General features: G+C 41.5%; 1 protein-coding gene across 2 annotated transcripts in view; it reads right to left on the bottom strand.

The window, feature by feature from the left end:
* Window positions 1-14,466, bottom strand: part of DAGLB (diacylglycerol lipase beta) — a 948,044-nt gene that overhangs the window by 917,026 nt on the left and 16,552 nt on the right. The window contains exon 1 of one of the 2 annotated variants that reach the window (XM_069645623.1): window positions 7,471-7,517. The exons of the other annotated variant lie outside the window; for it this stretch is intronic. Within the exon in view, the coding sequence (XP_069501724.1) occupies window positions 7,471-7,502 (32 nt within the window). The 5' untranslated portion in view covers window positions 7,503-7,517. Of the gene's footprint in view, window positions 1-7,470; window positions 7,518-14,466 lie in introns of those variants that run through there. 2 annotated transcript variants of the gene reach the window in all.

Here is a 14,466-nt window from a genome sequence, read left to right as displayed (position 1 = left end):
TGAATGTGCAACAGGGAGCAGGGAGGAGTGCTGGTGTGGAAGAGAGCAGGTGAAAGAGGGCGATGGCTGCAAGGGTGGAACTGAAGATTGAAACAAATTGTTGTGCAGAATGGGCAGTAGCCTGCATGTAGGACAGGAGATTATGGGAGGTGACGCCACCATGGCAGCAAATGTCTGAGTGGGGACTGAAGAGAGGCTTAGGGAAGGGGGCAGCATGCATGTTCTTACTGAGGCAAATAACGGCAGTACTTGTCAGGATTAATCAGGTGAGTACAAAGGCAGCGAATATGGCAAGGGAAATGTGCACAAAATCGCACAGTGAATAACCTTGAATCAAACAACGTGCACACAAGAACCACAACTCATATATACTAAAACCCAGGAGTGCAGATAAGAGTGAAACAAAAATACCAATATATGAAAAGGGATGTGGGGTAAGCACTTAGAACCTCCTTACGACTGAAAGGAAAGTCGGCAAACTCCTTACCCACTATGCTATTACAGATACTGACAGCGCTAAGCCCACGTAGAGGGCAAGCAAGGACAGGATCTGTGTGCTGACACTCTGGATGATACTGAATAAGGAACTTAGAAACAGTACTCACGAGAACCGGAAAGACCACTTGAATGTCAGTAAACCCACGAACCCAGTTGATCAAACAGGGACCCAGAAGGCTATAACAGCAATGGGTGGAGGATAACTAAATACCTAAGACCTAAGACAAGGAGCAAGTAGGAATTGTGATTAAAGAAATAGTGAGGAAAACAAGGCATTCACACAGGGACTAGTTACAACAGCACCCCACACCTAAATAATCAAATGGGAAATAAATGCAGAAGTGAAATGGAAAACATGGAATGGATCCCAATAGGAGGTAAGGATCAGGAGCAGGGAAAATATCACAAAAGGAAACCTTTCCCACCCATCCAAGGAGAAAAGACAGGAAGCTAAATCTAAAAAAGGAAAGACTAATGCATCAAGTTTTTCAGTAGCAAAGGATAGCATCAAAGAAACAGAAAACACAGGCAAATTGGGCTGCATCAAAGGGTAAAGCACAGAGAAAGGCTGCCTGCAGACAGAGGAAGACAGAAAGGGAAATCCAGAAAGCAGAAATCAATTAAGCACATGAATCCGAAATCCAGGGCGGAGGAACAAGAAACAGGAACTAGGAACTAAGCACAAAAGCTAGGAACAAGGAACAAGGGACTAGTCACAACAGGAACACTGCAATGATGACCAGCGCTGGACTGAAGCAAACTGAGGCTTTTAAAGCTGCTTAACGAGCACACCCCTCAGGTGTGCCGCCTGCTGCACCTCCAGCCACAGGTGTTGCCTATCCTCCACCCAACCTTGTCCTGCAAGGGAGGAGGTGAAGCAGTGAGCCAGGCATTCTGGGAAGCATAGTCATTTGATTAAAGTAGCATGCTGGCTGCCAAAAACCTGGAATGGATCCGGAAGGGAAGTAACTTGGAAAATAAGGTTTTAGCGCTCCCAATTCATCACAGCACTGTAGCATTAGGTTCGGAGGAAATGTCCAGTAGGGAATAAACCCCAAAACATGCCCCCAAGTGGCGGGAACGGGAGCGAAGGGAGAAAGTCGTGACAGTACTGGGCTCACACAGCTCATGTTTTCTTATAGTAAGTAGAATGTGCAGCCCATATTCAGCACATCCAGCAGAGGTGTTCACACAGTGGGATGGCCGAGGTTGGTGGTACATATAATGTCCTTTCACTAGGGTGTCCTTTATAGTGTCAGTAATGGCGTAATTGGGCTCAGGAAGAACTGGTGTTCTGCATTGGGAAATACTGGCCTTACTTGGCTGGCAATGACCTCTTCAGTGTTCTTACAGTGCCTAATGCACTGTGCATATATTTATACCAAGTTTGAACACTGGCCGAAATGTGCTCCAGAAGAAGTCTGAGTTCAGTGGACAGCCAAACACCCGGGGCCATGGAGGTAACAAGAGATGCCTGGAATCTCTGTATCCCCTTAGGGAGGCTCCCTCACTGGAGGAGTGCGTTCCCCAGGCTCTGTACAAGAGGTCATTTAGTATTTTCTACAACCAGTACTCTCTATCATGTGTTTGCCCTTGTATTTCCATTATATTGTATTGCTCTTAAGATTTCACTGTGTATCCGCTGATCATTCACACAACCTGATGAGAAAAGTATAAGCAGGGGAGGTGTGACTGGATTTTGCTTCAAGGTTCGGGCCTCCCAATACCATGAGTGAGCTCTTACTCTGTAGTGCTTTTGCCGGTTGTTGCTCGACACGAGACACTGCATTTTTTGCAGGATTCAAGCAGAAGATTTGCCCTATTGAACAGCATTGCTCTCGAAAGCAAAGGTATTTTGAGAATCCTGCACCTGTTTGTAATGCAATAAGACAGCTAAATGGGTTTAGCGCCACCTGCATGTATCCTGCATGGGCAGGGTCTAGGCCCTCAATACTGGCTCAGCCTTTCATCTTTCTAATCTTTGATTATTCCTATACCGCATGTTCTTAAAACATCAGGTGAGACATTAAGTACGGAAGTGCAATGGGATTCCTATATTAAGTGAAGCCGGCGGATAGCAGGGCTTGGTTATAAAGTCCACTTTCAGGCAGTTAGTACGACTTGGAGACCAGACAAATATGTACACTGGCAAGTGCATGTATATGTGGGTATGTGTGGGTCTGTCTGGAATGGTATTGCATGCACCCAGAATACGCGTTAAACCAACTGGGATAATACACCTACGGCAGAGATCGTTTTATCAGAGGTTCGTGAGTTTGAAACTTGGCACGGATGAGTTTGCATTTTATTTCTTGTCATTAAAAGTGCTAGCTTCCTCTCTGTATTGGGAAACCTCGCCCTGGTAACATTTACATAATAATTAAAAATGAGAATCCCCTCTGGTTAGTTTGTTTTCCTTCCTCAGTGGAGCTTCGCACCATGCTAAAAATTGACCACAAACTGTAGCTTAAGTCTGTGTGCACAGCTGGTAGGTACAAGGTGCCTAAGCTGCACACACTGCATTTCCATGAATTCAGGCATAATGTTGGCGCAGGAACCATTCCACTGTGCAGCTTACCACGCCTCACCCCACACTCCATGGTCCAGTTACCATCCCAGTGCTGACTTATTGGTTAGTCAAGGCCTGCAATCATGCCTTAAGTCCTCATTTCGATCACTGGCTGAATGCAGGGACTGAAGTTTTATTCCCCAAATGTCTGAACATTTCAGATACATTTTACTCTCTTGTGAAGGAGTAAACTAATTTTTACTCGCTTGAAATTGCATTTAATCTCCAATTGTAAAATCAGGGAGTAAAATACTCCCTACTCAAAATCTTATCTGGAGCACTGCCTAGTACGGTAACTTTTTGGGAGTACAATTTTAACTCAAATTTTTAAGAAAAAGAACAATAACTCAATATTTGTAAAAATGTTTTGGTTATTTTTACTTCCAATGTATATTTAGTCATACAAAACTTTGATTGGTTCAACATAAGTTTCTAACAATGTTTCAAATTCACATGTTAGTAGTCACAAGTATCCAATACTTCCGCAGTTTAACAACTTTTTTAGGAGCCCCCATAAAGACAGAAATATTAATAGATGTATTTTTGTAAAATCAATACCATAAAAGAATAACACGCCACTACATTGGCATTCGACGAGGAGGAAGCTAATCGTATATTAGGCCTGATAAAAGAAATTGAAAAGACTACACCTTCAACTACCAGCCCAGAGAAGTTGATATCACAATTGAAGAGAGTAATAAGATGTGAAATATCACAAAAACGACATACTATGACGTTAGCACAATACTATCGTGCACAACGTATTCCACGAGGCCTGAGAGTCTATCTAATACCGACCTTATGCAAGGATAACCCAGACTTTGTCAAGAGATGGGAGCACATTTTAAATAAATGCTAACTGGATTTAATCCTACTCACCATAGAAGAACTAGCCAAATCTGTCAACAAATTGGATAAGGAAATTGAAGAATTAACCAAACAATTATCCACATTCAAAAGCAAGAAGGAATTGGCAGTCATTATATAAGAAGTTAATAAGACACCGGACGATTACAAAAAAGACAATGAACTGCGCATAATCTGCAAGTTTAGACGAGACACACTAGATTGTTCTCAGGACATTGTATACACTTGGCAAGAACACTACGCCCAAACTAGACCACCACCAAATATACAACCTCCCAATCACCCTAAAACACTGGGACAGGAGACAAGCGATCCAAGCAGTGAAGTCCCCACAAGTGGGGAGGAAAAGATTAACCCAACAAACGCACCACCAAGACCTCCAGTATTACATACATCACAGTAAGCTACTACATCAAAGTACCATCCAGTGTCTTTATTAGAAAGAAGACAACGAGAAGAGGTAATAAGAAGCCTACGGCCACAGAACAACTAGTAGTTAATATCTCATCTAAACAGCTTACTAAAGATCAAATGGATACCTTGATCTTAGGTTTATCCTTCATACCAACTCAGAATTCCAATATCCTTGAAGAAAAAATCAGTCTACATGGGTTAACCTGAAAAATTAGGCTGAAAGTGTTTTTCGACACACAGACTGGAATAGAGACACAAAGAGCAGACCACCAATATCTGGAATCAAAACCTAAAAGTCATTTCGACCCCCAGTGAATAATATCACCATCAGAATGTTCGCGGAACAGATATTGAAAGATCTGAAAAAAGTGAATTTTTCAAAAACCAGAAATTACAAAATCAGAAGGAGACACAATGAAATAATTAAAGATCTAGCAGATGACAGAAGTATGACGTTAAAACCAGCCGACAAAGGGGGTGCCATTGTCATAATGGATACAACATATTATGACAGGATGATCAATGAACTATTGGATGATGACAATACCTACATTAAGGTCAATGAAGATCCAGTGAAACAAATTGAAGAAATTATAAGGACCACCCTTACAAACACGATGGATCAGGATTGGATATTGGAAAAAAACAAACAATACTTGATAAATGAGTACCTGATTACACCCATCTTTTACGGGTTACCTAAAATTCATAAAAATCTGGTTACTCCACCATTAAGACCTATGGTGGCAGGCACAAACGGCATCTTTAATCCTTTATCCATCTATGTAGACAAAGCATTACAACCAATAGTACAAGGGACTTCAACCTATCTAAAAAACACTACGGATTTCTTGAATCATTTGAATACACCAACTATGGTGACTGAAGGAGACCTCCTGGTCTCATTTGACGTACAAAGTTTGTACACATTCATTCCTCACCAGGATGGATTGGAAGCGTTGGAATGGGTGCTACTCCAGAACAACTGTGAAGCCAATAAAATCTGTATTTTGGAACTAAGTAAGATTATACTAGTAAATAACTATTTCAGGAACAAGACACAACTTTTTACAAGCAGCAGGAACATCCATGGGTTCGACCATGGCACCTGCCTATGCAAATCTCTTTATGTTCCATCTAGAAAGTAAATGGATCCTAACAGAACCCAGATGGAAATCAAACCTCATCACATGGAAAAGGTTTATTGACAACGTTTTGAGGTATGGAGAGGAACTCGACCAGACCTCGAGGACTTCCCGACATACATTAACTCAGTGCACAGAAGGATTAAGTTTACAATGGAGGTCGGCACACCAAAGCTACACTTTCTAGACATTGAATTGGAAATCGGCATCACTACCAGCATTTACCACAAACCAACAGATGTTAACAATTCACTACACTATCTGAGAGCCATCACCCTGAACACCTAAGGAACAACTTACCTTACAGTCAATTCCTACGGCTGAAAATAATAATATCATCCAGCGATACATTAGGGAATGAAAACTTGCTAATGATGGAGAAATATAGAACAAGAGGATACCCAGAAGAGGTCACCAGAAAGGCTAGAGAGAAAACTGATGCACTGGACAGGAAAGATCTTTTAATCGCCAAAACAAAAACAGAAGAGGTCCAGTTTGTGCATGCATTGAGATACTCGGCACAGCGCCACCACATAACGAGGTTAATGAAGAAAAATTGGCGAATTATTGACTTGGATCCACAACTGAAAAGACTTTTTCCAAAACCCCTGATTATTGCGTATAAGAGGGGACGCAACTTCAAGGACCAAATGGTCAGAGCAGAAAGACCACCAATTGACAAACAACAAACATTAAGAAAGAAAAAAACAGGAACATTTGCCTGTCTAAACTGTTGCAACTGTAACAACATCATGAAAGGAGGATACGTAAGGCACCCACACAATGGGAACAAAATTGCATTAAAAGATTATGCCACATGTGACACAAAATCTGTAATTTATGAATTTATGGATTGAGTTGCCCATGTGGTATCTTTTATGTCGGACAAACAATCAGAAAGGCGAAGGAACGCTGGAATGAACATAAAAGCAACATCAGGACTAAAAATAAGCGTTTACCAGTAGCAAGACATTTTTAACTAAATAAACACAACATAGCCCAATTGAAGGTAGTGATACTAGAAATAGGGAAGAGATCAGCAAGAGGAGGAAATCATATCAAACATATGAATCAACGAGAGATCCATTGGATTGAAAGACAAACAGCCTTACACCCAATGGGATGAATGAGGAGTTCAATCTGGGAGCCTTCCTTTGAAAATCTAGATCCCCAAAAAATGATTTTCCAAAATAAATCTAATTCTTTTTCTTTTTCTATGGTACACCAAGAACAGGGAGACTGTCTTATATTGTTTGTGAACACCACTAAAGAGATATATCAGTATGAAATTGATATAGCGCATACATGTTTCAATTCAAAATACAATTTTTTGAAATGTACAATTTTGGAAATGTATAAGTTGCAGTTGGATTGAAGTACTAGAATGTGAGCATGAGTAACAACTTATAAGCACCTGGATGTATAATTTCTGACAACTTAAGTATAAACTTGCACCATGTGGATATTCATCCTCTCTTTAATTATGATTCCATTAAGGGTAATACATTTTCAGACACTCTGTGGAGTCTGCTCTTTGAAATATAACTGTCATCACTTTTTTTATGTAAATATACACTCGAAATTATATTGACCTGATTCTGTCATCTCCATAAGTATTTTTCAGTGCAAACGTTCCTTGAAAAAACCACAGTTAGTGCTGGAGAATCCAAATCAACACACACCTTTCATTAGCCTTATCTGTGAATTAAGCAATGAAATGACATCATCACGCTACGTGACGGCAGATAACAACAACGTGACGCGTGATGACGTCTCACTATAAAGGGCGGCCATGATTTTAACATTAGAACAGCGACCGCGGCTGCATTCAGACGCTCATGGGGATTCTAAGCATCCAGGTAAGGAAGTAACAACTAGAGGATTGAGAATTCAGAAATTGATTTGATGTAGCAACCTTAAATTTAAGCTTGAGCAGACTCAGACAAAATTGTTTTTACTTTCAGGGAGAGTAATTACCTGACCAAAGGCCATAATGGAAGCTGCATCATTTGGGCACCGTCCTATACCCAAGGGCTCTCCTGGGTACCCCTAGACAAAAGGAACAGATAGGTGGTTAGACATCCATGGCTACTCATGCCCATTGTGATTGATATTTGAACAAGCCCAGATTCATATAATTAAAACTTGATTTAGACACCAACCAATGGCTCTGTATACCCGATAGACAACCCACCAACATAGGATTATTTCCAACCCATGACCTAGATTTATACATGTAATTGGGGAATGTGTATTTTCTGCCATTATTTACTTAATTCTCCATAGCAATCTCTACAGGGTGTGATTCTATATTGGATTTTTTTTATTACGATTAGCTACTCACCCTCTTTAAGGGCCCTTTTTAACACCAAATTCACAAAATGTTTTTTTGATTTTAGGTCACTCTATACCCAAACATAGGGGATCAAGCCAATAAAAGCTGATTGAACTTAGACTGAAAACCAACTTGTACATGACCAGAAAAACTATAAAATACATTGAACATCCAGGTGATTATTGTCCGATGAAACATGGCAGATTGATAAAAACATAAATATGTGAAATTAATATTGTATTATCAACTATACTCCATAGGTTGACTAAAAGACACAGAAAGAAAGGGTGAAGAACTCCTGAAGAAGGGGATCTCATCCCAGAAACGACTAGAGTGCATAAACACACAAGAATCATCTAATGTACATATGATTTATGGATTTGCTAAACATATGTATAAGGAATTAATGTGTTTATCTGTTCACCTGAATAGATTACTGGAAATGAAGTTTGAAAAGTTGTTAAACTGCGGAAGTATTGGATACTTGTGACTACTAACATGTGAATTTGAAACATTGTTAGAAACTTATGTTGAACCAAAGTGTTGTATGACTAAATATACATTGGAAGTAAAAATAACCAAAACATTTTTACAAATATTGAGTTATTGTTCTTTTTCTTAAAAATGTGAGTTAAAATTTTACTCCAAAAAGTTACTGTACTAGGTGAATTTTTGTTTCTTATACACAACAACATTTGGGTGTGCAGGGGACGGGAGAGTTCCACCGAATCGTGGACATCTGCTGTTTTGACTTTGGCAACAGTAAAGACAGACACAGGTGATCACAGTTCAATGGCGTTTATTAAACTGTATAATGGGTGAGAAAAACATCTAATCTAAACCTAAATCTAAGATGGGAGAAAGCTACGACCATCAAATAATAATAAAGCACTCCTAGTGGCGTCTTGTCAAATAAAAAGGGCGATACTAAAAAAAACTATTGCCAATCCTTACAACAAAGTTACAAAATAGTGTGGGATAAAGAAGTGTTCACCCAATGATCAGTCAGGATGGTATGGCTCGGTCTCCCATCCCCACGTTTTTAGCAGAGGACAAGACAGGACCCTTGAGCACAGCACACTCTTGGGCCTCGCCAGCACGAGGATACAGTTCCTTTCAACGATGGCAGGACCTTCCGGGGCCAAGTTTCTTTCCTGCAAAGGTCTCTTGCCTTAGAAGGCCTGCTGTACCATAAACAATAAACAAACAAAAGTTCCTTTTGTAATCCTGTCACGTTGGGCGATTGCTCTTCGCCATTTGGATCCCCCTTAGCCTGGCTCTGATTATTCTTGTAACGTTAAACTTAAAATTTTACTCCAAAAAAGTTACTGTACTAGGTGAGTTTTTGTTTGTTATATACAATAACATTTGGGTGTGCAGGGGACGGGAGAGTTCCACAGAATCGTGGACATCTGCAGTTTTGACATTGGTTAAGTACAACGTAGTGCCAAGGTTGGTTTTCTCCCCGGCACCCCACTAAGAATCTCTAAATCAAGAAACTAGTATCTAAATACAGGTGTGCACTAGGCCAATTTGTTCATGTCTTTACTGTTGCCACCATGAGTTCCTTACACTACCCAAGGTATAGAGACAAAATGAACTCTTGAGGTGGCATGTTGGAACATCAGAGGTCATGGACATATGGTATCGGGGGCGGGATCTTTGGGCATTCTCCTAAAACATGACATCATTGTGTTGCAAGAAACCTGGCCTACTAGTACTGTAAGCATTGATGGTTTCAGCTATATCAAGAACTGGCCAGAGGGGGGCCCACAGGGACGACCATACAGAGGCCTTATTATGGGTATTAGGCATAATCTAAAATCTTGTGTCACATCTTTAAAGGCCAGTAATGCTGAAGTGTTAGCTGTGGAGGTCCAATTGAGTGAAAGTGCTTGGAGCGGAAAGCTGCTCTTGGTGAATGTGTATGTAGCCTAAGGAAGAGCAAATCTGGAGGAAATTCATGCCTGTATTGATTGTATTTGTACTGAATGGGTGGGGTAACCGAACCACGATTCAATTTTGGTGGGAGGCGATCTGAACGCCTGCTGTAGAGATGATGCTGAATGTGCAGTAAATATTTTGAGCAAGAGTGTCCTGCTACAAAATAAAACAGAAATAGGCTGGGTGAGCCATGGGTAGCCTTCATGAAGGAGTGGGACTTGACTCTCATAAATGGAAAAGCTAAAGGAGACTGTCCGGAGATGGCAACATGGAGGAATGGGCACAGTTGGGCCACGTTGGACTGGTAATTTGGTAGTAATGCAGTATTAGAAAGTGTACATGAGCTTGACATTAAATTTAGTGATAACAGTGATAATGCGATACTTTCTCTGTCTCTTAAAATTGATGCTATGGTATGTAATCCCACGCTTAATGGTGGCCTTGATCCCAATCATCTGCCAAATCGCATTTATTGGTCAGTAGATAATATCAATAAGGTTACGAATGCTGCCTTGCATGCTGTTGTCTATGAAATGTATATGCTCAGTACCTTCACAGACGATGAGTTTGAAGACTGGCTAAAGCTAGTTGCTGATGGGTCAGGACCATGTAAAGGAAAGCGTTTACCTATCTCGGACAAAGAATACACAAAGTATTTGATGTAGCGATTTGGGATGCCAAAAGAAGAGATATGGGGAAAGTTAGAAACACGACTGGTCCTATGCAAGAGAAATTAGCCGGGTAAGAACTGTAAAATGTGGGTATCGTAACTGGCTTAGGGGCTGGAAGTTATATCAAGAACGCACAGTGGCAGCATATGCTAGGTGTGCTCAGAAGTAGGAATACCCGTCAACATGGCAATTGCTATCAGAATCAAAGGGAAATAAATCCAAGATGATAGTTAATCCTATCAAAGAGGAAGTTTGGGTGAGTCATATAAGAAAGACAAAGGATTATGGCAAATATCCTCCCATATTTGACCCGTGCAAAGAAGAGAAGTGTTCAATTAACTTCACTTTTGATGCCATTGTAGCAGCCATTGGGAAGAAAAAGAGTTCCAGGGCTTACAATACATTTACCCAAGAACAAGTTTGTTGGCGGTGGGTAAAAAGGTACACACACTGGAAACGACCACAACACTGGGTAGCATTGAGTAGCAGTTAAACATAACTGGGCCTGGAAATGAGCAATTATAACGGCTACAACCTCATTAGGGAGGCAAAGGAAAGAAAGGTGCGCCAGCTCACCTACCTTTTTGTAAATTTGCCAGGCAGACAGCTGGTTATACCATCGGTGGTATACTAACGCTTTACAAACAGTGCTTCTGTCCAATGGTGCTCTATGGTCTAGAGCCACTGACAATGGGAGAGGTGGCTTGGCTTAATTAATTGGAGGGATTGTTTTGGCGAAGGGCGTTAAAATGTCCCCCTTCGACATCAATGGAATATTTGAGACTTGAGCTGGGCCTTGTCTCTTTAAGCACCCAATTGTTAAAAAAAGCAGAACTCCATGTTAAATCAGAGACAGCCACAGTATGTCCCCTGCTGAAGGCAATAGGGGATAGTTACAGATGTCATAGGAGAGATTTTCGAAGATCTGAATCTAGAGTTCTTTAAACGTATAAATTGGTTTCCCTTAATCTGAACATTGGAAAAACTATGACGCAATCATGAAATCCCTCCAAAGAAAGGCCAATCTGTGGGACTGGAATAAAAATGACATGCAATTGCGGAATTATCATAGTGTGTCTTATGTTATGTTGATTTATACTGCGCACCGCTATCACCCAGGGGCAGTCTCCAGGCGCTCGCGTGGCTCTGGAATAAAAGGGGGTGGGGAGATTAGCGAGGATAGGTTCAGAAACAGGAGGAACTGGCGTCTTTGAGTGTTGTGTTGCATGTGGGAGTTGGTGCGGAAGGCCACGTGCTTTGTAACTGTATGGGTAAGACTCAGTGCTTCAGGTGTGTGCTAGTGTTTTTGTTGGTGTTACTGCGTTGTGTGGTGTTGGAGTGGGTTGTGGTTGTGTGCACTGGTTAGATAGTGTCCATAAGGAATCCAGAGTCGCGCCTGGCCGTAGCGGTAAGACTATCTGGTGTATTGGTGTGTACTTGCGTTGTTGATGATTTTATGGACTACGTGGGGTGGTTCACTCTAGGTGTGCTTTCAGCATCTCAAGAGATGGTGGGTGTGAACATAGGATTGATTCTTGGTTTGTTTATGTGAAGTGTGTTTAGCCCAAGGTCTGGAGTAGTGGCGTTGGTTATGTCGGAGGAGCAAGAAGGGCAAGTGGGTTAGTAAGTCTGTCAGTTTGTTGGAGCTTCTGGTGAGGCTCTTTGGTTGCCGCCTAATGGAATCTACCCAGGTTCTTGGTGGTGGTCCATCAGCCCATCACGCCTCCTCTCTAGTTGTTTATCTGTGATGTTATTGCTGCTGGCTTTGCGGCTGTCATTGTCTGTTGAACAGCCAGGTTTTGAGTCGTTTCCTGAAGGTTACGTGGTTCTAATTTCTTTGGGCATGGTGTTCCAGAGGTTAGCAATTAGACGTGCGAACGCTGTTTCACCGTATTTCCTTTTTTTGAAATGTTTTAACTCTATTTGTAGGCCATTGCTGGATCTTTGGTCCCTTCTTGGGTGGTACCGGCTAATCTTGTCTTGGAGGAATTCAGCTCCTTGTCTGTGCAAGGCTTTGCGGGTGATGCAGAGTGCTTTAAAATGTATGTGTTTTTTTACTGGTAACCAGTGTAGACCTTTCAGTGCTGGCGTGATGTGGTCTCTTCCATTTAGTTTTAATGGGATCCTGGCTGCTGCATTTTGCACCCTTTGGAGTTTCTTGGTGAGCCTTTCTGGCATTCCTAGGTAGAGGCTGTTTGCGTATTCAATTCTTGTGAGTATCAGGGATATGATTGTGAAGGTTCTGTGAGGGAAGGAGAGGTAGGGGAGTAATTCTCTGAGTAGTCTTAGGAGGAAGAAGCATTTTCTGGTGATTGCGTTGACTTGTGGTTCCAGGGATAGTCCATTGTCCATTAGTATTCCTAGGTCATTTACTATATTGGTAGCCTCCGGTTGCGTTCCCAATGACGGCTGGTCAGTCCAGTTGTGGGTTCCATCTGTCGAATCCTGCGGGTGAGAGCATTATTTCTGGTTTTGCCAAATTCAGTTTAAGGTTGTTCGTTGTCATCCAATTGTAGATGTCTGTGAGGCAGTTATTTTGTACCTGGGTTCTGTTTGTTTTCACAATCAGTTGTATGTCGTCTACGTAGTTGTAGACAGTAAGTCTGTGGGTTCAAATGTAGATGTTGAAAAGTAGAGGAGAGAGGCTGGAGCCCTGAGGGACTCTGCAGGATATATCTTTGGTGTTTAAGGTGAACAGTGGTAGGTAGGCTCTTTCGGTTTGATAGGAATCAGGTAAGACACTTTAGTGCGGATTCCTGTATGCCACATTCCATCAATCTTTTTATTAGTATTGCGTGGCCAATTGTGTCAAATGCTGCTGATATGTCCAGTAGTATGAGGGCCGATTCGGCGGTCGTCTGCGTTTATTTCAGGTCGTCCCATATTGATAGGAGTGCTGATTCTGTTCCTTTCATTGGTCTGAAGCCAACTTGTGACCTGTTTAGTATTCTGTTTGTTCTGACGTATTTAAGTAGGATCTTTAGGACATGGTTCTCCAGGATCATTGCCGTGTATGGCAGGTTGGATATCGGTCTGTAGTTGCTCGGGTCTTTTGCACGTTCGGATTCCTTTTTTATCAGTGAATTGATGTATGCTGATTTGAAGTCGGACAGTGATATTCCTCTTTTGAGTGATAGATACATTAGGTTCCGGAAGGGAGTTGCTGGGGTTCTATGGTTGAGGATTCCTTTAAAGATGTCATGTGGGCAGGGGTTCCTTAGGGATCCTGCAAGGTTGATGTCCTTGATCAGTGTTGCAAAGGTTTCTTCTGTGATTGGTTCTAGACAGCTGAGTTTTGCTGTAGTCCGTGTTTCGCCCGGTGTCTGTGGTCCGGCAGATGTGGTTGTATTTGCTTGGGCTGTGTGGATGGCCTCCTGGATTGTATCTATTTTTGATCTCAGGTGGTTGGCGATGTTGTCACAAAGTGCTTGTTTTGGGGTGGTGGAATTCTTAAAGGATGAGGTTTTATTGCAATCTCTTTGATGATTTTGAGGAGTTCTTTCTGTGGATTGTTTGCAGATTCTATTCTTATGGCATAATAGTATTTTTTTTGTTTTGAGGACTGTTGATTTGTTGAGTTCTATCTTGATGAGGAGGGATTCACAGTCTTCTACGTTGGTTGTGGCGAGTTGAGCTGCTCGGATGTGTTCTTTGTGATCCATAGATACATGAAAACCCAGACCCGCTTACTTCAAAGCCCTAGTCCTGCAGTTTTAAATCTTATGCTGCTTTTACGTACAAACCAGCTTCCATTGCTAACAAATCAAGGATCGCAATTAAAAATACCCCTAGAGTTGAGGTACTGCAGAATGTGCAAATTGCCTAAGCAACCGGAATCAGCAAAATATATGTATTCACTGAATGTATGAAACTGGGAACAGTTTATATGTGTATTTTTGATACATTTGGACACAACTACAATATGATAAAAACTGAGGACTTTTGGACCCATTGTCTCAACTCAGGGTCAGATTCCTTGGATATTGCACTTTTTCGAGTTTGGTTACAGGCAGAAAAATATTT

The sequence above is a fragment of the Ambystoma mexicanum genome, chromosome 2p (genome assembly GCF_040938575.1).
Source record: "Ambystoma mexicanum isolate Mex_15411 chromosome 2p, UKY_AmexF1_1, whole genome shotgun sequence".
In the NCBI taxonomy this organism is placed as follows: Eukaryota; Metazoa; Chordata; class Amphibia; order Caudata; family Ambystomatidae; genus Ambystoma; species Ambystoma mexicanum.
Note: the sequence above shows the minus strand (reverse complement) of the source record. Positions and strands in the feature narration are given on the sequence as shown.